A 21,677-nucleotide genomic window follows, 5' to 3' on the forward strand; every position below is an offset into this window, starting at 1 on the left:
TGGGAGATTTTTGATTACTGATTCAGTTTCTTTACTGATTATGGGTATGTGCAAATTTTCTATTTATTCCTGTTTCAGTTTTAGTAGTTGATATGTTTCTAGGAATTTGTCCATTTCTTCTAGTTTGCCCAATTTGTTGGCATATAATTGCTCATAATATTCTCTTAGTATTGTTTGTATCTCTGCAGTGTGGGTTGTGATTGCTTTCATTCTTGATTTTATTTATTTGGGTCCTTTCCTTTTTCTTTTTGATCAGATTGGCTAGGGGTTTATCAGTTTTGTTAATTCTTTCGAGGAACCAGCTCCTGGTTTCATTGATCTGTTCTACTGTTTTTTAAATTTTGTTAGCATTGATTTCCACTCTAATCTTTATTATTTCCCATGTTCTGCTGGCTTGGGTTTTATTTGCTGTTCTTTTTCCAGCTCTTTAAGGTGTAAAGTTAGGTTGTGTATCTGAGACTTTTCTGCCTTCTTTAGGAAGGCCTGGATTGTTACATACTTCCCTCTTATGACTACCTTTGCTGCATCGCAGAGGTTTTGGGCTGTGGTGTTATCATTTTCACTGGCTTCCATGTACTTTTTAATTTCCTCTTTAACTTCTTGGTTAACCTACTCATTCTTTACAGGGATGTTCTTTAGTTTCCAAGTTTCTGTTGTCTTTCCAAATTTTTTCTTGTGGTTGATTTCGAGTTTCATAGCATTGTTGTCTGAAAATATGCATGGTACAATCTCAATCTTTTTGAACTTGTTGAGGACTCATTTTTGACCCAGTATGCGATCTCTCCTGGGGAATGTTCCGTGTGCACTCGAGAAGAATGTGTATTCTGCTGCTTTAGGATGAAATGTTCTGAATATATCTGTAAAGTCCATCCAGTCCAGTGTGTCATTCAAGGCCATTGTTTCCTTGTTGATTTTCTGTTTAGAAGATCTGTCCATTGCTCTAAGTGGGGTGTTGAAGTCCCCTACTGTTATGGTATTATTATCAATGAATTTCACTATGTGTGTGTGTGTGTATGTATATATATGTATATATACGTATGTGTGTGTATATATTTGTGTGTATATATATATTTGCTCTCACATTGGGAGCATAAATATTTATAATTGTTAGCTCTTCTTGGTGGCTAGACCCCTTACTTATGATATAATACCCTTCTTCATCTCTTGTTATAGTCTTTATTTTAAAATCTAGATTGTCTGATATAAGTATGGCTACTCCGACTTTCTTTTGGCTTCCATTACTATGACAGATGGGTCTCCATCCCCTGACTTTCAATCTGAAGGTGTCTTTAGGTCTACTATGGGTATCTTGTAAACAACATATAGATGGATCTTGTTTAATTATCCATTCTGTTACCCTGTATGTTTTCTGGATTTTTCTGACAGTTTCCTATACATAGATTTAATTGAACCTTTTTTGGTAAGAATACTACCTATGTTGTGGTGTGTGTTTCTCGTTGCGTCAGTAGGAAGCCTGTGATGTCTGTTGCTCCCTTTACTGATGTTGCTAAATTCAGTCATCATATGATTAGGATGGTGTCCACCAGGTGTCTCTATTGTAAAGTTACCTTTACTTCTTTGTAAACAATAGTAAGCCATTGGGGGAATAATTTGAGACTGTATTTTCCCCCAAAATCTTTCACTCAGTGGTCTGATGGTTCTTACCTGAATCAGTGATTTCATTGGTGGTTGCAAAATGGTGATTTTTCTAATTCTGTCATTTCTTCGGTGTTTATTAGCTGATATTCATTTGTAAGATAGAGCTTCTTCGTTCTCTCAAGTGAACTATCTATATTTAAATACAGATACACATATACATGTACATATATATAACAAATCATATTTATTTGCTGGTAACTACTGGTGGATTCTCCTCACCTTCTTCCCTCATCCTATAGTGAAAACCTTGGTTATCAATAACATCAATATATTAGTTTGAACTATGTGAAATTGCTCTTTTTTTTATATCAGAGCAATCTAATATCAACAATTTTATGGAGTTCAACCAATTTTTACTCATTTGCTAGGCTGGCACTACTACCCAAAACATATCCACTAAGTAAAATATGTAGATCTTATTGTAGAGTGACAAACTGCCGTACAGAAGTTGCTTGAATGAATTCTTTTTTATTATTCTGTGTGATTACACTGTCAATTTCTACCTTTTTAATGTGATGGAAGAGCACACACTGGTATTAGTTGAAGTCCAGGCAATATCAGGATTGTGAGAAGTGTAAGAAAGTGAACTGTAACTTGTTTCTTCCATGTTGTGCAGTCTCTTTCTTTCCTTTTTCTGCAGAGATACTCTGGGAAAATGCTTCTTCCTGCGTGTGGAAATTACTCTTCGAGGAGCTACCTACAGGATCTCATTTAGTGACACGGACCAGTTACCCCCTCCTTTCCGAATTGACAACTTCTCTAAGGTATCGAGCAGGGTGGTGAGCCAGTTTGGCTGTTTCACTTGCGGGAAGGTGGAGTTTGTAGCGCCTTGAAGATAATGATGACATACATTTTAAACTTGGGTTTAAAAAAACCTATGTGGGGATCTCCTCAACTGGATAACCCTAGACATCCTTACCTTCTGGAGGTGGTTTCTGCTGGTTGTTTTGATTGCTGGGCAGACTTGTCCAGAAGTGACTTCTCAGAGCCACCTCCACCCCCACCCCCAATCATTTTGACTGTATTGTTTGGTGGACATGTACCCTCTGTAGACATTCCATACAGACAGAGAGGAATTGGAATCAGACAGTCCAGTGATAATGGGAATGGGCATTTTTACTACTGCTTAGTTACAGTGAGCATTTCTATAAATCTTCCAAGTAAAGCCAAGATGGAAAGAAGATACCATTTTAAATAATGCCTTTGAATAATAACCTCTTATAATATGTGACTTCCCATAGCCAAATTCTAGAATTTTTATTCCTTTCTGGGTTCAGAGCGTATCACGAGGGGTGAGGGTAGAAGAGATGGTCTGTGTCCTTTAATTGTTGGGCTCGTTGCAGTTTGAAAGATGACTAGAAAAGCATTTGAAGGGGCGCCTGGGTGGCTCAGTAGGTTAAGCGTCGATTCCTGATTTTGGCTCAGGTCATGATCTCACGGTTCAGTTAGAGCTCTGCTTTGGGCTCCGTGCTGACAGTGCAGAGCCTGCTCAGGACTCATGCTTTCCCTCTCTCCCTGGCCCTGCCCCTCCACCTTTCTCTCAAGATAAATAAAGAAATAATTTTTTTTTTTTTTTTTTATAAAGAGAAAGGCATTTGAAGAGACAAGAGAATTGACCTTGTGATTGTGGTTATGCCCAATGTAGGATTTGTTTGGGAAGGGTCTGGAACTTAAATTTAGGAAGCACTGACTCACTTTCTAGTGACACCACTCTGAATGAAAGTCCTCTGTATCCTCTCTGCCCTTACCGTAGGTTCCAGTTGTCTTTACTCAGCATGGTGTAGCTGAACCCAGGCTCCGAACTGAAGTGAAGCCCATGACTTCATTGGATTATGCCTGGGATGAACCCACCCTGCCTCCTTTTATCACGCTGACCGTCAAAGGGGCAGGCTCCTCAGAGCTCAACTGCAACATGAACGATTTCCAGGATAACCGACAGCTTTATTATGAAAACTTCATTTACATTGCTGCTACATATACATTCTCTGGGTAATTCTGGGTTCAGTTACTGTTCTCATAAAGCAGAAGGCTCTAATTCGTAACTGGTTTTAAATTTTAAGCAATTCTCAAGAGGCTCAAAGGATGGAGGAAGATTCCTTCCATTCTTTACCAAATCCTGGGCTCAGGGTCTATCTTGAGAGGTCTTAGGCTAAACCCTTGTCTTCTGGCTAGATTACATTTATCTAAAGAGGCAAGACTGCTCTTTTTTTAATGATCTCCCCAATAATCCATTCTAGTATTTAACATTCCTACCTTAAGATATTAGTCTCACAATATCCTCAGTTCTTCTTTTTTAAGGTGGTATTTTTAATGCATTTTTTAAATTTCTTGCTGCTGGTTTTAAGTTTGTTTTATGTCTTTCCTCATTTGAAACTGACCAATCTTTATCATAATTACTCAAATCGTTTTGACTCCCCTCTCCCATTGAGAATACTGGTTAAGCAGACACTTAGAGTCTATCTTAATTTTATCACCTATAGCCAACCGAAGTAGCTCAACTTGACAGTAATTCCAGTTGCCTTAGAATTATAATCTTCACTGACATCTGGTTAGCTGTATCTAGAAAACTCAGGTGAAGAATAGCAAGTTTATTCTAATTCTGTTGTTAGATTGGCACATAGAGATTCAAAACACTGGGCTTTCAAAAAGTAGTCATTTCACCAACATATAAATACAATTATTTCTGTGCTGGTGATGGGGCCAATTTTAAGATTTACCTGTGGAAAAACCAGGGAAAATAGCTAAATCTTGAGCATTTTACAAATATAAATCACCGGATGGACAGGACACTTAAAGTCAGATTCCTTTCCAAAAATTCTGAATAGTTTTGCTTATGAATGGTATTTTTTATCTGCCTGCGGCTCACAAAAATAATCTCTCTGCCTGGCGGTACCTCTCATCTACCTAGAGTCCAGATTTCACTAGTAATGAATTGAATGGGCATCTTTACTTAGAATAGCCACTCTTTTCCTTGTTTGTTGCAGTCCTCTTTGGAAATAATGGTGCTGGGATGTTTATTTTGTTATAATTAAGCCAGCCTGTTTGTTTCTTTTGAAAGATTATGGCACTTGACAGCATGACATGCTTAAGGTTTTAGTGCCTGAAAAGCCAGTTCTTAATCCGGTTGTTAATCATGTTTTTCTCTTTACGTTCTTAAGTTCAATTCCAGTAGTTATTACACTCTTTAACTGAAGAATCCTTATGGGTGATTAGGAGTTTAATGGGTTGGACAGATATGGGGCAGATAAAAAGGGAGGTTCTGAGAATCTTGGTGTGAGGAGAGATTGAACCATGTTTTGGAGTATATAAGACACTATGGTTTTGCATTGTGGGAGAGAACAAATGCTGGGGAAGAGACAACTTTTGTTTTTGTTGGTTTTTATTTTAAATTGAGATGAAATTCACATAACGTAAAATTAACCATTTAAGAATCAACCATTAGTGACATTTAGTGCATTCGTGATGTTGTGCAGCTACCGCCTCTGTCTAGTTCCAGAACATTTTCATCCCTCCAGGAAGAAACGCCGAACCCATTAAGCAGTTACTCCCCATTACCCTCTCCCCCCAGCCCTTGGCAACCACCAGTCTACTTTCTGTCCCTAAGGATCGACCTATTCCAGATAATTCATGTAAATTGATTCATAAATATGTGACCTGTTGTATCTGGCTTCTTTCACTTAGCATTAATATTTTCAAGGTTCATTCACATTGCAGCATGGATTTCCTTCTTACTGTGGCCAAGTAATACTCCACTGTATGGGCATACCACACTCTGTTGTCCATTCAGCTGTTGATGGACATCTGTGTTGTCTCCTGTTGTTGGCCTTTGTGCTGCTATCAATGTGCCTATGCATGTATTGGTTTAAGTAATTGTTTCTGATTCCTTTGTGTATATATGTAGGAGTGGAATTGCGGGGTTCTGTGGTATTTCTATGTTTTAACCTTTTGAGGAACTACTATACCATTTTCCACAGTAGCTGAATCGTTTTACGTTCCCGCCAGCAACATACAAGGGCCCTGACTTCTCCACACCCCCAGCAACACTATTTTACATTTTTTTGATTGTAGCCATCCTACTGGGTGTGTGATGACTTCTCAGTGTGGTTTTGATTTGCATTTCCTTAATAACTGATGATGTTGAGGATCTTTTCCTCTGCTAATAGGCCATTTGTGTATCTTTGGAGAAATGTCTATTCAAATCCTTTTCTCATTTTTAAATTTTTTTTCCACCTTTTTATTGTTGAACTTTAAGAGTTCCTTATATAATATGGGTACAAATTCTGTATCAGATATAGGATTTTCACATATCTTCTCTCCTGTTCTTTGGATGATCTTTTTACTTTCTTGATGGTGTCCTTTGAAGGTCAGAAGTTTTTTAATTTTGTTGAAATCTAATTTATGTCTTTATTTTTGTCACGTGTGCTTTTTTTGGGTTATGAAAACTAGTTTTTAACTCCCAATTCATCGGTCCCTTTTTTGATGATGGAGATTAGTGGAAACAGGAGAATAATCTAAATAAAATCTTACCAAAATACCTCAAAGTGGGGGGGGCGCCTGGGTGGCTCAGGCAGTTAAGTGTACGACTTTGGCGCAGGTCATGATCTCACAGCTTGTGAGTTTGAGTCCCAACATCGTGCTCTGTGCTGATGGCTCGGGCCTGCTTTGGATCCTGTGTCTCCCTGTCTCTGCTCCTCCCCCGCTCACGCTCTGTTTCTCTCTCTCAAAAATAAACATTAAAAAATATTTAAAAAAAGAATACCCCAAAGTCTGGTAGGCTGCAACATTCCATAAAACTTACGATTCTTAAGCCACAGAGAAATATGACACGATCGGGTTGGAGGAAGGTGAATATGAACCCCTTGTTTTCTTTTCATTCTAGAGGGACTTCTGATTCATTGCCAAGCTTTAGGGATGCAGTGATGCTGATCTTCTGTCTGGCAAAAAGTAGAGCTAATTCTTGGACCCTTGGAATGTCTGGCTTAATTTGGGAGGAGGGGGTGCTGAAGCTATATAGTCATTCTTTTATGTCTGAATTGTAAGGCACTAGAATCATCAGGAGAGGGGAAATGTTAGTATGTTTTCTGGCAAATGACTCTGGAAACATAACCTGATCTTTCTGCAACTTGGGTTAGACATTCTTTCGTGATGGAAAAAAAGTCTCCCCTTTACAGATGAGGTTTTAAGCATTTGCTTCTGAGTACTTGTATATATGTGCAAGTATATGTATATACACGTATGTACGTATGACTGTTTTAATTCCAGTTTACAGGAGGGGACAGGAAGGCCTGTGGCTTCCAGCAAGGCTACCACCTGTGCAGAGCTGGTCTTGGATGTCTCACCAAAGACACAGAGAGTCATTTTAAAGAAGAAGGTAAGAGCACTTAGCATTTGGAGTTTAGAAGGGGAGACTGTTAGCCGTGGAGGGGCCTCCGGTCATACAGTCTGGCCCCTCCTCATGCACAGGCTGGACGACTTGCTCAGGGTGGGATGTGGGGTCTCTCCTGCTCAAGTTGCTGTTCTTCCTCCTGTCCTGTGACATCTGCTCCAGGAATTCCAAGCCCTTCTCATCTTCGATGCCCTTTTTGGAGAACTTATCTTTTAAATTCATTTTTTTCCCGAGTCATGATTTGCTGTTCTCAATACTCTCTTTTTCCGTTGAAATGGCTCCCCAGTCTACTTTTTCCTAAACTGAACGGAAAAATGATCAAACTGACAACTTTCCCCCTTTTTATGCCGACACACGTTCTTTCCAAGGGTCAGTTTAGGGAAATGTTTCCGCTAGTAGACCTACGTATAGAGAGGAAGGCAGGCAAATCTGGCCGGAAGCAGCACAGATGGCAGACAGACTGGCGATAAGTAGTTCAAACCTGAACACGAAAGGCGCCTGAGAACTCAGAGGCGTAGAAGTGACTTTAAGAGGAGGGAGATTACCGATGATGATGATTTAAAACCTGTTTACCTGACGGCTGTGTTCCAGAAGATTTTGCATAATGTAAATCACACAGTCCCAAAATAACCCTGGTAGAGAGTGTCTCTTTACCAGTTGCCCGGATGGGGACAAAGGACCCCTTTTATCACCAGAGGTGGTGGCGCGTGTGTCAGTGGCGTCGCCTCACCTGGATGTGAGTTTGTACAGCTCTTAGCAAATTTGTAACTGGGGAACCAGGCAGGTTCAGATCATTCAAGTGAAACTTGAATACACATGTGTTTTTAATTCACTTTTACATTTTTAACAGCTTTACTGAGATGCAATTCATATACAGGCCCCCCACTTAAAGTGTACAGTTCAGTGCTTTGTAGTATATCCACAGATACGTGCAAGCAGCATCACACTCAACTTCGGAACATTTCAGCACCTCCAAAAGAGACCCTGTGTCTCTAGCTCTGACGCCATTTTTTTCTTGCTCTGCAGCCCTAAGCAGTCACTCATCTACTTTCTGTCTCTGCGTCCTTCCTTGTCTGGGCTTGCATATGGTTGGTGTTTTATGAGCGGCCTCTTAGGCTTAGCGTGGTGTTTCCAAGGTTCACCCATCCGTCACCCTATCAGTACTGGTAATTCTTCTGTTCCACCCATTCAAAGTCACTTAATTCAGGTTTGCTTACCGTGTTCTCACACTCCATGGGAGGCCGCGCTTACGTGTGAGATGCATTTTGGAAATAAGATTTGGGGATGGTGACAACTAAAGAGACCACGAGGCATAGTAATTGAAAGCGCCCAGTTCTGGAGGCTTTTATGGGGGGATTGTGAAGAAGAAAATTTGGAAAAGCAATAATCTAGAAATTGAAAGCAGCGAGTCCGACAAGTCCAGTGAATTGAAAAAATAAGTGGCAGAGCGTCCTTGGAAATGATGTTGTCAGATGGCTTTCAGAGAGTGTTCAAGTCGAGGAGGATGTTAGCATGAATGGAAACGAACTCGGGAGTGAGGTGATTTACCAGCTGGGATTGGATCACCGGGTGTGATCAGCAAAACAGCAATGTCAAATAGGTGTGTAATCTCCAAGGACTAGGGGACTGTTAAGCAGAGAAAAGGAAATTTTTTTATGAAGTAGCAAAAACACTTTGAAGAGGATGTGATAATTTATGTAACATTTTTACTGTTAATTTCCTTTGATGGGGATGAAAAATGGCACTTAGGAGGGTGGATATAAATAAGTTATGCTGACGTCCAAAACCAAGCAGAGTTCTAAGAATTAGCATTAGCAACGGGACTTCTGCTCTTTAGTCAGGAACGAAGAGAGTGACATTTTAGATTGTTGGTTGGTTGGTTGGGTTTTTGTTTCTGTTGGTGTTTTTTGTTTTTTACTTTTTATAGTGAACGAATCTCAAATTTAGTAAGAGAAAAATGGGCAGAAATTCTATAGAAGTGATGCTGTGGTTTTGATTCGTCCTGTTACTGTTGGTGCTTTAGCAGTAGAGGAAGGTGATGGCTGCTGGCCTTCTGTACCGTGAACTGAAGTTTCTGTCTTGCCCTCATATTTAGTAAAGACCTTGTGGACAGGTACTTTGAGACTGTGTAGATATCCTGAACCTCATCACAGTTGCTGTGTGTTATGTATACGTATTAGCCTGGACTTGTATAACGAAATACTACAGACCGGATGACTTGAATAATGGGAATTTATTTCTCACAGTTCTGGAGGCTGGGAGGTACAGAATCAGGGTGCTGGCCCTTTGGTTCCCTGCTGAGGGCCCACGTCCTGACTTGTAGACTTGTGCCTTCTTGCGGTGTCCTCAAATGGCAGAGACTCTAGGTGGGGGGGAGAAAGCAAGCTCAGTGTCTGTTCTTGCAACGGCACTAAGTCCATCAGGAGAGCCCCCCCTCGTGCGCCCTTGTCTAAACCTAATTACTACCCAAAGGTTCCATTTCCAAATACCATCAAAGTTTCGGGTGAGGTCTCCAACATGAGAATTTGGGGTGGGCGTGGCAGTGTCATCCATAGCGTCGCGTCTGTCGTGGGTATAGATTCCTCTTTTACTCAGCGTGTTACCTGTTACCGTTAGGATACGTTTAGTGCTCAATTCCCGTATTTGGCCCGTGGGAGCTCTTCAACCTTCTGTGTCCATTGGACGTATGCCCCTCAGTCCTTGAACACTTCCTTACTTTCTAACACAGCAGGTTATTCTGGGCTCGTCTGAACTTTCCCTGCTGCTTTTCTGGGTTTGCCACTTCTGATCCCTCTTATCCGAGAATGGAAGTTAGAAAGCTAAGCTGTATACACTGGGTGCACTTGTTGTCATGGTGGTGTTGTTTCCAGGCTCTCCCAGGGCACAGACCTAGGGCTTCCACCTGTGCATGGACTATGTATACCTGCACACCTGCGCGCACACGCACGCCGTAATACAGGTGCACACACAGACGTGACACACGTGCACGTACACACGCATATCTCATATACATATATATTTTGCATATTTCTGTATCTCTCCATCTTAAAAACCAGCAGTTCTCACTGATTCTTTCCAATTCCAGCCCCACATCACAAATTGATCTTGCACCCCATCCCTGTATAAACAGCCCGCTCCCCGGCTCCGGCTCCCATCTCCACATCCTGGACAGCACCCCTTCCACCCCGCCCCTCGCAGGAATGCTCTTCTGCCCTCTCTTCGTCTCTGACCATCCACACGAAGCCTTCGTCCCCCAGTCCCACGTGAGGATCATCACCCGCCTTGGGCTTCAGCACCGCACTCTGGGCTGTCCGCCCCCCACCCCAACACCCACAATCCCCATGGGCTTCTGTCCTCCTCGGTGTCATCTAAAGGTCTTAGGGCTAAATTGTGAGGGAAGGGGGGTAGGGAACTGGAAGGAGAACGGTACGGCTCAGATTTTTACATGGAAATGTTGGTAGTTTCCAACTACGATGAGTCTGTACATAAAGGCAGACAGTAGAGGAATCCATGGATGAAAACTTGATTTCATAAAGCATCTGTGCTTAGATTCCCGGTCTGGAACACCTGCAGGGTAATTGAGATACTTTGCCATGTGGATTTGGCACTGTGGGTAGACGGGCTCTCCCACTGCGAGCAGAGATGTGAGCCTGTGGGGACTTCAGAGGGAGACACAGAGGTCTGTTCCATCTCTATAGACATGGGAGGCGGCAGCACGGGAGAGACAGCACCCTCCCTTAAAGACATATGATATCTGGTATTTCACATTCCTCCCTGAACCTCACTTTCTTCCCAATCTAGCAGGTTTGGGAGAAGGATCAGCTAAGATGAGGTACATAGAGGGCTGTGTAAAGAACTGTGGTCAAAATGACACAGCAAACATTTATTGAGGTCATACCCTGTGCCAGGCATGTGCTGAGTGCCTTCTGTTTGTTACACTTATCACAAGAACCCTAAACAATAGCTAGTTTCCCCCTTTGACAGATCAGGAAACAGAAGCTCTGAGGGATTGAGTAACCTGTCCAAGGTCACTCAGCTGGTAAATGGTGCAGCCTGGTTTAAAATCCTGGCATTTGGAATTCGTATTCGTATTATGTCGTTAGTTTTTACTCTGTAGAATGTGAGGTGCCTGGGTGGCTCAGTTGGTTAAGTGTCTGACTCTGGCTCAGGTCATGATCTCACCGTTTGTGCGTTCAAGCCCTACATTGGGCTGTCGGCATAGAGCCCGCATTGAATCCTCTGTCCCCTTCTCTCACTGCCCCTTCCCTGCTTGTGCTCGCTCGCTCTCTCTCCTCTCTCTCAAAAATAAACAAACATTAAAAAAGAAAATGTAACGCGGAAGTTGTCTTTCCAACACGGGGGCAGCATGGTACCCAGACCCAGTTTATGGTACCCACAAGTTTGTCACTCTGGAGGAGCTCCCAGCTGGTGAGAGTGGATGTCATCCTGATAGGTCTAGCCAGAGTATATGTTCACCCAGCAAGAATTCTAGTGGTTAGGTGTTACGGAACCAGAACCAGCCACATCGTGTTAGGAAGGCCGTGTGAGCAGAATGGTTAAGCATGTTGACCTTGAAATCAGGCTGTGGAGGTGAACTCCCCACGCCACCACCTCCAGGTCATGTGACCACAGGAAAGCGTCCTCATCTCCCTGAACCGTAACTTCCTCACCTGTGAGTAAGGACAATAAGAGGATATATGTCATTGGATTGTTTTGTGGGTCAAATGAGGACTGAATGAATAAATCCCATGGATCACTGGCTGGCACATAGTAAATTCTCAATAAGTATTATTATTATTATTCCTTCTTGAATATAGCGGATTTTATAGACCTCCGTGGATTGACCTGGAAGTCAAGTGCTGCTTGTAAAATATTCCTAAGAAGAAACTATATTTAAAATTAGCAGCAATCACCTTAGCATAACCTTTGAATTCAGTCAACCTGATATTTGAATACCATTAATCTGTAAATTAGAATCCCTCAATATAGTCTACTTCCACTAGAAACACAGGAAGGGAGAAGACATCTGGTAAATTCTGGTTGTCTGCCAGTTATGAGGATTACCAGTGATCACATATAAAGACTATCATATATACTTTATATAATTGGATCCCTCTCTAAGGTCAGGGCACCTGAGGGTCACCATCTGGAACAGCACTTATCCTAGCTGTGCAGCTAATGGAGATTAGACCGAACCTCAACTCACTAGTTTGCTCAGAAAATACCAAGTATATGAGAAGAATACATTTTTTAAGTTTACATTATTCGTAATTTGGGGTTGTTTGGTTGACGAGTTCAGTGTATTTCATCCTAGGTGCACCTCAGGATTGACGACAATGGAAGTTAGAATTGTATAATGTGGAAAATGCCTTTTAGTACGGCTTTGAATGGAGAACTTAGCCCTTGTGTGCAGCTCTTGACTCCATTACCTGAAGCCTGGCTGCCTGTGACAGCTTTCTGTGTCCTTGTGTCTCTGCCCTCAGGAGCCCGGGAAGCGCTCCCAGCTGTGGAGGATGACCGGCACGGGCATGCTGGCCCACGAGGGGTCTTCGGTGCCCCACAACCCCAGTAAGCCCTCTGCGGCCCGCTCCCCCGAGGGTTCCGCCATTTTAGACATCGCTGGCCTTGCCGCAGTAACTGACAACAGGTAATTTTCTAAACAACCTTTGATGTGAATTCTTTGCTTCCAAACTCAGTTTCAGTGGAAATACACACCAAAAAGTGAGACTATAAATGAAGTAAGAATTTGTATCTTTATATTTGTATTTTTTTTCAGTGAAAGACCTGTCGTGTTCCCAGATACAAGTTTTGAGCCTTTGTTTGTTTGTTTGTTTTTAATATTATTTATTTATTTTTATTTGAGAGAGAGAGAGCAAGAGCACAAACAGGGAGAGGGACAGAGGGAGAGAAAGAGAGGGAGAGGGAGATAATCCTAAGCAGGCTCCACACTCAGCTCGGAGCCCAACACGGGGCTCGATCCCACGACTCTGGGATCGTGACTTGAGCCAAAACTAAATCAGACACACAACTCACTGAGCCACCCAGGCACCCTGAGCAGTTGTTTTTTTTTTGTTTTTAGTTTGGGTTTTTTTTTTTTTTTTTTTTTTTTTTTTTTGGTCTTTCTAAGAATTTTGTTAAATATTTCAAAAGCAGAAGTGAATTATTGAGAGAACAATCAAAGATGTTTTTATGATGAGCTCTTTGGGTTCAAATTGGTTATTAGGGACAGATAAGTTATTTGATTTGCCTATGCCTTAGTGTCTTTATGCAGTCAGTTTATTTTTTTCCAGTTAATACCTTCCAAAATTCACTTCCAAAATGACTTTACATAACTTACAAGTGAAAACCCAACATAAAAGTAATTGTAATTAAACAGAAAAAGGTCTCTTGAAAATATTTCAAGATCTTTTTAGCAGATAGCCCTTCTCAGACTGCCTGTCGCTGTGGGAATGCAGGAACCTGATCATTACATCTAGTAGAATCCTTAAAAGTACCGGTACTCCTTTGTGTCCTCCTGTTTATTGCGTTCCGTTTTGGCTTATTCCTCCTCTCTCATTAAGAGATACTTAGCTGTCACGAGATTCCAGGCTACCTGCCCATTAGGGTTTGTGTGTGTGTGTGTGTGTGTGTGTGTGTGTGTGTGTGTGGTTTGTTTGTTTATTTATTTTAATGTTTATTTTTGAGAGAGAGAGACACAGCGTGAGCAGGGGAGGGGCAGAGAGAGAGGGAGACACAGAATCCCAAGCAGGCTGCAGGTTCTGAGCCGTCAGCACAGAGCCCAACGCGGGGCTGAAACCCATGAACCATGAGACCATGACCTGAGTGGAAGTCAGATGCTAAACCAACCGAGCCACCCAGGCGTCACCTGCCCATTAGGTTTTAAAAGTGGAGCATGTTGGAAGAAAGAGCAAAACCACAACCCCGATATTCTCTTCAAGCCGAATGTATTTGACTCAGAGTATTCATTGCACTCTCCTGTGTTCCAGGTATGAGCCACTGATGCTAAGAAAGCCTGATCGCAGGCGAAGCACAACTCAGACGTGGAGTTTCCGAGAAGGAAAACTGACCTGTGGGTTACATGGGTTGGTTGTCCAGGTCAGTAGTGTTTGACACCCCCAGTTGTAGCAAGCCGTGTTGGAGCCCTCTTTGAAACAAAGTATCAATTGGTATATACGGCAATGTGTTGCTGAATGGGGAAAAGTAATTCCAGAGCAAGGGAAAGTCAAGAAACTTGTGCATCTATATGCACTCATAGGGGAAATATTTTTTAAGGTGATAATATATGAGAACTGTATTGGGAGTGGTTGCCTGAAAGTAATGGGGTTTTTTCCTTGGCTTATCTGGTTGTTTTTCTTTGGTGGTGTAAGTTGTGAGTTTTAAAAGAAAGAAAGAAAAATGCCAGCAAAGAGCCCACTGCTAAGTTAGGTGCAGTAGCTTTAGGCCTGTGAAGTTAATGTGCCATCTACACCAGTCTTTTGTGAAGTGTTCTAGGAGATGGTGAGTAATCGTCGTGGGCTCTACATTCTCCAGACTCTGTCAATTTCTGCGTTCTTAGTGGTACCCAAATAAGCGTTTAATTGTTGTAGCAAATGTCAGAATGAAAATTGCTGGTCAGTGTCCTCTGTCCTCAGCCAGTCTACCCCACGATAAGCTGCCAGGTACTTCATAAGCAAATACGTGTTTGGAAAATTACCAGGAGTTTGGATTTTCTGCCCTTCTGGCTTCATGTGAGAAATGAGACCATGGGTCTGAGATGAGTTGATAGGAAGTTCTGTGTCAGAGGCTTGGGCCGAGGGCTGAACAACATGGGTGACAAGGAGCGTTTCTGCCTCAGCCCGGGGCTTTGCCCAAAAGTTAAACACTGGAACACCAGGCCCTCGCCAGAGAACTCTTGGTGTTTGTCCCTAGTGGAAACCAGGCTGTCCCTCCAAAATGGGAGGTTGTTCTCCAGGGCACTGAGCAAAACTGTAAGGAACCTCTGCCTGCTGTTTGGTGAGACTTATTTTCTCTATCTCTGTTGCCCTGAGCTTTTTTCATCAAAGACGAGCTGCTTACTTCTATGAAGCACACATCTGGAATGGATTTGTGATTTTCAATTAGCAATACAGTTCAGGCTTCTGGAGGCAAGAGAGGGTGTGTTATAATTGTTGGGCCCCATGTCTGACCCTGGCTTTACTTCCAGTTTGTTCCTAAAGCCCATGTAATTCCGATTCTCTCAGAGTACCCCCACCCGCACCAAAAAATCTTTTTCTGGTGTTTTGTTGCTTCTCGAATCCATTACATCATTTCTCTGCTTGTGAGTGACCCTATAATAACAGTATTCAGCAGAGCAAAGTGTGCCTTGGTTAGGGAAATAAGCTTGTTTCAATCTTCCTATTCTAAAGAAAGTAATCGAAGGCGTTAACCATCTCCTGACACTGCCCTGATAAGGCTGCGTACACACTTTATTTCTGAACTTACAACAGTCGTAAAAAGCTTTCTCCATGTTGAAATGTGTTCTTTAAAGCCAGCTTGAAGTTTCCTTTTGATTACTCAGTATTTAAAAATTAACAAAGGGGGTCGAGATACTCTAGCCATTGTCTTCTCTAGCCCTGTATCTGCTGTCTCGTTGGCATTGTCCTGTAGACTTCCGTTTTGCTCAGGGCAGATAGCAGAAGATACTTTTCTCCAAAGGTCTGAATATCTGGCTCTCAGGTGACATTCACCATTCCCGGTTTCATTTTAGAACAGGTGTCATCTTCTGAATATTTGAGCTGACTGTCCAACCACAGGCCTGTTTGGGGAGGTTTTCAACTCCAGAATTTGCTTCTTATTGGAGAGTTGAATGACAGTTATAATTGCTTTATTTTCAGAATGTCTTAGGGTTTTAAGCAAACCCAAAATGAGAAACAGGGCAACAGGGCTTTGGTACTTTTTTAAAGCTTATCTTAATGACTAGAAGTTATTACTAAACCAACATACCCTATTCTTATTCAGAATTCTCTTCATTCGTGTAGCGTAACTATCTGTCTTGCCCAGGTAATCCTCCTGGTTTTCATCTTCTGCAAAGCTGAAAAAATAGTAAATGTTTTTGTTAAGAATGGACCATGACCCTTCAAAAGAGAATTTACATTTGATAACTTGTTTCAAATGATATGTTAAGTTGTCAGAGCCAGGGCCTCTCCTTTTCTTACACATCTTTATTCTTTCAGGCCAAAGGAGGGCTTTCTGGTTTGTTTGACGGAGCTGAAGTTGTTCTTGGTCCTGATACTTCCATGGAGCTTTTGGGGCCAGTGCCACCTGAACAACAATTTATCAACCAAAAAATGAGGCCTGGTTCTGGAATGTTATCCATCAGAGTCATCCCAGACGGACCGACTAGAGCCCTCCAGGTGATGATATATCCTGAGAATTGACATGAATCTCGCTGTGCTTTCCCCCCACACATTGGTTAGGCATTCAACAAATATTTATGGAAACATTTTTCTGGTTATGAGGATATGATGTCTTCATTTATAAAATGGGGGCAAGACCTGCCTCACAAAGTTGTTATAAGAATTGAAACTATAAAAATATAAGATGATATTAAAAAAAGTATATGAATTCAAGAAGGTAATGCCAAGAATGCTACATATTATTATTTTTATTATCGTTCATCATATATTATAAATCTTCCAATAATTGCCATATCAGTGGCATTAACAACAAGACACATGAGGTCCCTGATCACACAATGACAGTATTGTGTTTTGAGAGCAGGAGGGGAGGGTGTTACATTGCATATATAGAAAGGATTTGTATTCCCAGGTTTGGAGGCTTGGGGATCCTAAGAGAAGTAATACTTAAGCTGAGGTCTAAAGGTTAACTGAAAGGACTTATGTTAGCCAGATCAAGAGGAAAGGTAGAGGGACGTGCCCAAATAATAAGAGTGTTCGTCCCACAGTTATTTATCGAGCACTTATTGGAGCCAGGTACGATGCGAGGTACTAAGCACATATAGTATTTGGAAAGTTGATAAGTGAAGGCCTGGAAATAAAAGGGAGACACCCAACTGGCACTGAGTCTATGCTCAAAATTAAGGCTGGGGCCAGATTATTAAAAGCCTGATACATGCTACAAATTTTGGGGGTTTGCTGTGGCAGTGAGGAGTCAGGGAATGACGTGAACAGAAATGTTTTTCGCTCGCTCGCTCTGTCTGCAGTGTGGAGGAAAACTGGAGATAGAAGACCAGCTGAGGGGCCGCTACAGCAATGCAGATGAGGGTGTGTGGCCCCGATTCAAGCAGGTGGCAGGGGTAGGGCTGAAGAGGTTGGAGAGAAACAAGTAGAAATGGAAGCTTATTAAGGAGGAGAGTCTGACAGATTTCCTGATTGTTGGAAGGTGAGAATGAGAGGAAGGAGTCAGGAATGGCTTTCAGAATTTTGATTTGGGCAAGTAGGACAATAATCCGTGTCACTAAGACATGAACACTGAAGAGACTTCTGAGAGGAATGGGGAGTTAAGTTTTGGACTTGTTAGATATGTTGTCCACGTGAAAATGTCCAGAAATCAGTGTAAATATGGGTGGGACGCTCGAGAGAGATGTGCTGGAGGTCATGTGCTTAGGTCAGGGTGTAATTAGAGAGCTAAGGAGAAAAGGAAAGAGGCTGGTGTGTAAGGGTGAACTGTCTGAGGAAGTTCGTCATAATCCACAACATCTTTTCTAAAAGCACCCTTCTTGGGCGCCTGGGTGGCTCAGTCGGTTAGGTGTCCGACTTTGGCTCAGGTCACGATCTCACAGTCGGTGGGTTCGAGCCCCACGTCCGGCTCTGTGCTGACCGCTTGGAGCCTGGATCCCGCTTCGGATTCTGTGTCTCCCTGTTTCTCTGCTCCTCCCCAACTCATGCAGTCTCTCTCTGTCTCTCAAAAATAAAATAAAACATTTAAAAAATAAAAAAAATAAAAGCACCCTTCTTGAGGCGGCTGCCTGGCTCAGTTGGTTAAGCGTCAGACTCTTGGTTTGGGCTCAGGTCATGATCTCATGGTTCATGAGATTGAGTCCTGTATCGGGCTCTGTGCTGACAGTGTGGAGCCTGTTTGGGATTCCTCTCTGCCCTTCCAACCCTGCTCAAAAAATAAATAAACACTGTAAAAAAAAAAAAATTTTTTTTTTTTTTTACACATTTATTTATTTTTGAGAGACAGAGCACAAGCAGGGGAGGGGCAGAGAGAGAGGGAGACAAAGAATCCGAAGCGGGCTCCAGGCTCTGAGCTGTCAGCACAGATCCCGACGCGGGGCTCGAACCCACGAAACGTGAGATCATGACCTGAGCCGAAGTCGGACGCTTAACTGACTGAGCCACCCAGGTGCCCCTATAAATAAACACTTAAAAATAAAATAAAAGCACCCTTCTTTTAAGACAAATGTTGAATGCAGTGATCTTGAGGTTTGCGTATTTTGACTTGACCTGTATAATTCTAAATCACCTGCATATGCCTCCCCCCGCTCCCCCATATGAGGTTCTCATGGTCTGCAGCTTGGCATTTGCCATGTAGACTTAAAACCAAGTTTACTTCATTATTACATTAAGTCTTACTTGGCAGTGCTTTGGAAACCATGAACTTCCACAGGATGGTTGAGCAGATAGTGACTTTTGATCTATCTAGTTGGTATGGAATAGGTTTCACTGTGGAAGTATGAGCCCTCTCAGTATAGTGTTTTGACTTCAGATAACAGATTTCTCCCAACGGAAAAGTGACCGTTCATCATATGAAGTGGGTGAACTTCCTGTAACTGAACAAGAGGTACAGAAATTGAAGAATCCAGACACAGAGCAGGAATTAGAAGTAAGTTTTGAGTATTGCACACTTATTTCTTTATCAGAAATTTGTTTAGAGTTTTGCTCTGTGGTTTTCTCAGTTTTAGACCTCTTTTCTCTCTGCCCTCTGTGAATTCTAAATATGGCTGTTGCTTCATGGTGTTTACTGTTATCACAACATGTATGTGTGAATATGTTAATTAAATGATAGCTAAAGTTGAATCTGAATGTAACAAATGTTGCTGAAGTAAGATGACAATAAAGACAGCTAAATGATTTGAATTTACACAGGACTGAAGGTCGAGAATAACGCAACTAGATTTTTTTTGAGGGGCCCCAGCTTTCTCTTGTTGTCTTTCTTCCTCTCTCCCTGTTTGGGCATTGGAAAGTAAAAAGTTTGAAAAGGAACATGAAATGAACATGAAAATGCACACTTACTGGATATTTATTTAGTGATTTTTTAAAATTAAGGACCTATAGGTAAAGCACTGTGTCGGATATTACAAATTTCAGTGAATAACTTACTAAAAGCTTGCATCCCAAAAAGGGAGAAAGATTTTCAAAAATTATTTTCCTGTAATGAAATGCAGAATGTCCTCAGAGCTCCAAGAGAGTATTTTCATATCACTTTGGAGTTCTGGGTGGGGTGGGCACTGTGCCTGGAGAGAAAGGCGCCTGGCAAGAGGACGGAGCTGGACAATACGATTCTTCTCTAAGTGCTTTTCTTCTGCTCAGAGGTAAAGTAGAGGGATTTAAAGCCATTTCTTTCCTTGTCCTCTCCTGGCTACCTTGGCCTCTGTTTTAGACTGTCACTGTGTTGTATTTTGGTTTCCTTTCAGGTGCTTGTGAAGTTAGAAGGTGGAATTGGGTTGTCCTTAATTAATAAAGCCCCAGAAGAACTGGTCTTTGCAAGTCTTACAGGAATCAATGTGCACTATACACAGTTGGCAACCAGTCATATGCTCGAACTCAGCATACAGGATGTACAGGTAATGCGGGCAGTTCTCAATTTATTAATCCGCCTGTGTTCTTGCTGAACACCCAGCCAGATCCAGTGTTTGGTGTCCTAAAAACGTTAATGCTTCGGCAGCGATCTTATCATGACCTTCAGGGCTGGGGATGGGCTTTGTTCCCCTAGCCGGACTGAAAACACTAATAACATATGTGACAGGGGGAAGAGTCTCCAGAAAGTCTTGCGTTCCCAGTGAACTATAATTAGCCCTCGGCTGAGCACTGCTCCAGACCTGCCTAACAAATCATAAAAGGAAACTCTGAAAGGATCGATCTGTTTCCAAGTAATTTAACTGTATCCCTGAACAAAGCTTAAGACTTAATGGGATATAAAAATATTCAACACCCAACAAAGTCAAATTCACAAGATCTGGCATCCTGTCAAAAATTACCAGGTGTGCAAAGGGGTAGGAAAACAAAATATATAATGAGATAATCAGTCGAACTGACCCAGAGCTAACACAGATGTTAGAATTTTCAAAGAAGAACATTAAAACTGTTATTATAACTACATTGTACATGTTCACAAAGGTAGAGACATAGAAGATACGAGAAACTTAGACTTCTAGAGATTAAAATGAAAAACACACTGCATTCAATTAATAGCAGATGACGCAGTACAGAAAAAAGATTAGTGAACTTGAAGACATAGCAATAGAAATTGTCCAAATTGAAATGCCCAGAGAAAAATCATCCGTAAGAAGAAAACAGCATCAGTGACCTAGGGGACAACCTCAAGCAACCTAACATACAGATGATTGGAGTCCCCGAAGGCCAAGATTGAGAGGAGGGCATATAAAAAATAGTGGAAGAAATCTTGGTCATAAATTTTCCAAACTTAATGAAAACTAAACTCACAGGCAGAAGAAGCTCAAGCACAAGTCCAAACACGCACGTGCACATGCATGCAAAGGAAACTGTACCACGGTGCGTTATAATTAACCGTGATAAGTCATCCAGATTAAACAAGACATGTCACGTGCAGCAGCAAAGGTGAGAGTGGCAGCTGACTGCTCATTGGGAACCGTGCGAGTGACAGGACCATACACAACATCTTTAAAGTACTGGAAGGAGGAAAGACTGTCAACCTAGAATTCTATGCCCGGCGACTGTGTCTCTCCGAAACAAGAGCGAAATAAAAATGTTTTTAGACATACAAATCTAAAAGAACTCATTCCTGGCAGATTCACGCTAAAAAGATAAAGTTAAAGAACATCATTCAGGCACAGGGAAGTGGTAGCAGCTGGAAATCTGGGTCTGCGTAAAGGAACGAAGAGTACCTGAAATGATAAGTACGTGGCTGAATCTATAAGATTATTTTCTAATTGTTTAGATCTCTTTAAGAAATGATCAACTGCTTAGACAAAAGTAACAGCACTGTGTTTTGGGCTAGGACATGTAGGACATGTCAGAATAAAGTGAATGACAACCATAGCATGAAGTCTGGAGGGGAGAAATGGACGTGTATTAACTGTAATGTTAATACATGTGAAGGAGTATGCTGTCCTTTCAACAAAAATCGGTAAGTTAAAGATGAATACTATAAATCCTAAAGCAACAAAGAGCTACCACTAATAATCCGACAAAGGAGATAAAATGGATAATCCGAGAGAAGGCAGAAAAAGCAGAAAACATGGGAAAGAGTGGGTAAGACAAATAGAAAACAAATAGCAAGATGATAGACTCATTCAGACCTAATTGTATCAATTAAATGAATGTAGATGCTACAAACACCTCCAATGAAAAGGCAGAGATGATCAGATGGGATAAAAAAAAGCAAGTTCCAATTATATGCTGCCTCCAAGAAACATTTTAAATATAAAGACACAAATAGGTGAAAAAGA

General features: G+C 41.7%; 1 protein-coding gene across 10 annotated transcripts in view; it reads left to right on the forward strand.

The window, feature by feature from the left end:
- VPS13D (vacuolar protein sorting 13 homolog D) overlaps positions 1 to 21,677 on the forward strand; it is a 256,101-nt gene that overhangs the window by 128,001 nt on the left and 106,423 nt on the right. For all 10 annotated transcript variants that reach the window (XM_027060372.2, XM_027060377.2, XM_027060374.2 and 7 more), the window contains 8 exons: positions 2,300 to 2,423; positions 3,413 to 3,648; positions 6,922 to 7,030; positions 12,529 to 12,692; positions 14,032 to 14,140; positions 16,237 to 16,416; positions 18,734 to 18,850; positions 19,662 to 19,811. In XM_027060372.2, coding sequence (XP_026916173.2) covers positions 2,300 to 2,423; positions 3,413 to 3,648; positions 6,922 to 7,030; positions 12,529 to 12,692; positions 14,032 to 14,140; positions 16,237 to 16,416; positions 18,734 to 18,850; positions 19,662 to 19,811 — 1,189 coding nt within the window. The remainder of the gene's footprint in view (positions 1 to 2,299; positions 2,424 to 3,412; positions 3,649 to 6,921; positions 7,031 to 12,528; positions 12,693 to 14,031; positions 14,141 to 16,236; positions 16,417 to 18,733; positions 18,851 to 19,661; positions 19,812 to 21,677) is intronic.

The sequence above is a fragment of the Acinonyx jubatus genome, chromosome C1 (assembly GCF_027475565.1).
Source record: "Acinonyx jubatus isolate Ajub_Pintada_27869175 chromosome C1, VMU_Ajub_asm_v1.0, whole genome shotgun sequence".
NCBI classification, from domain to species: domain Eukaryota; kingdom Metazoa; phylum Chordata; class Mammalia; order Carnivora; family Felidae; genus Acinonyx; species Acinonyx jubatus.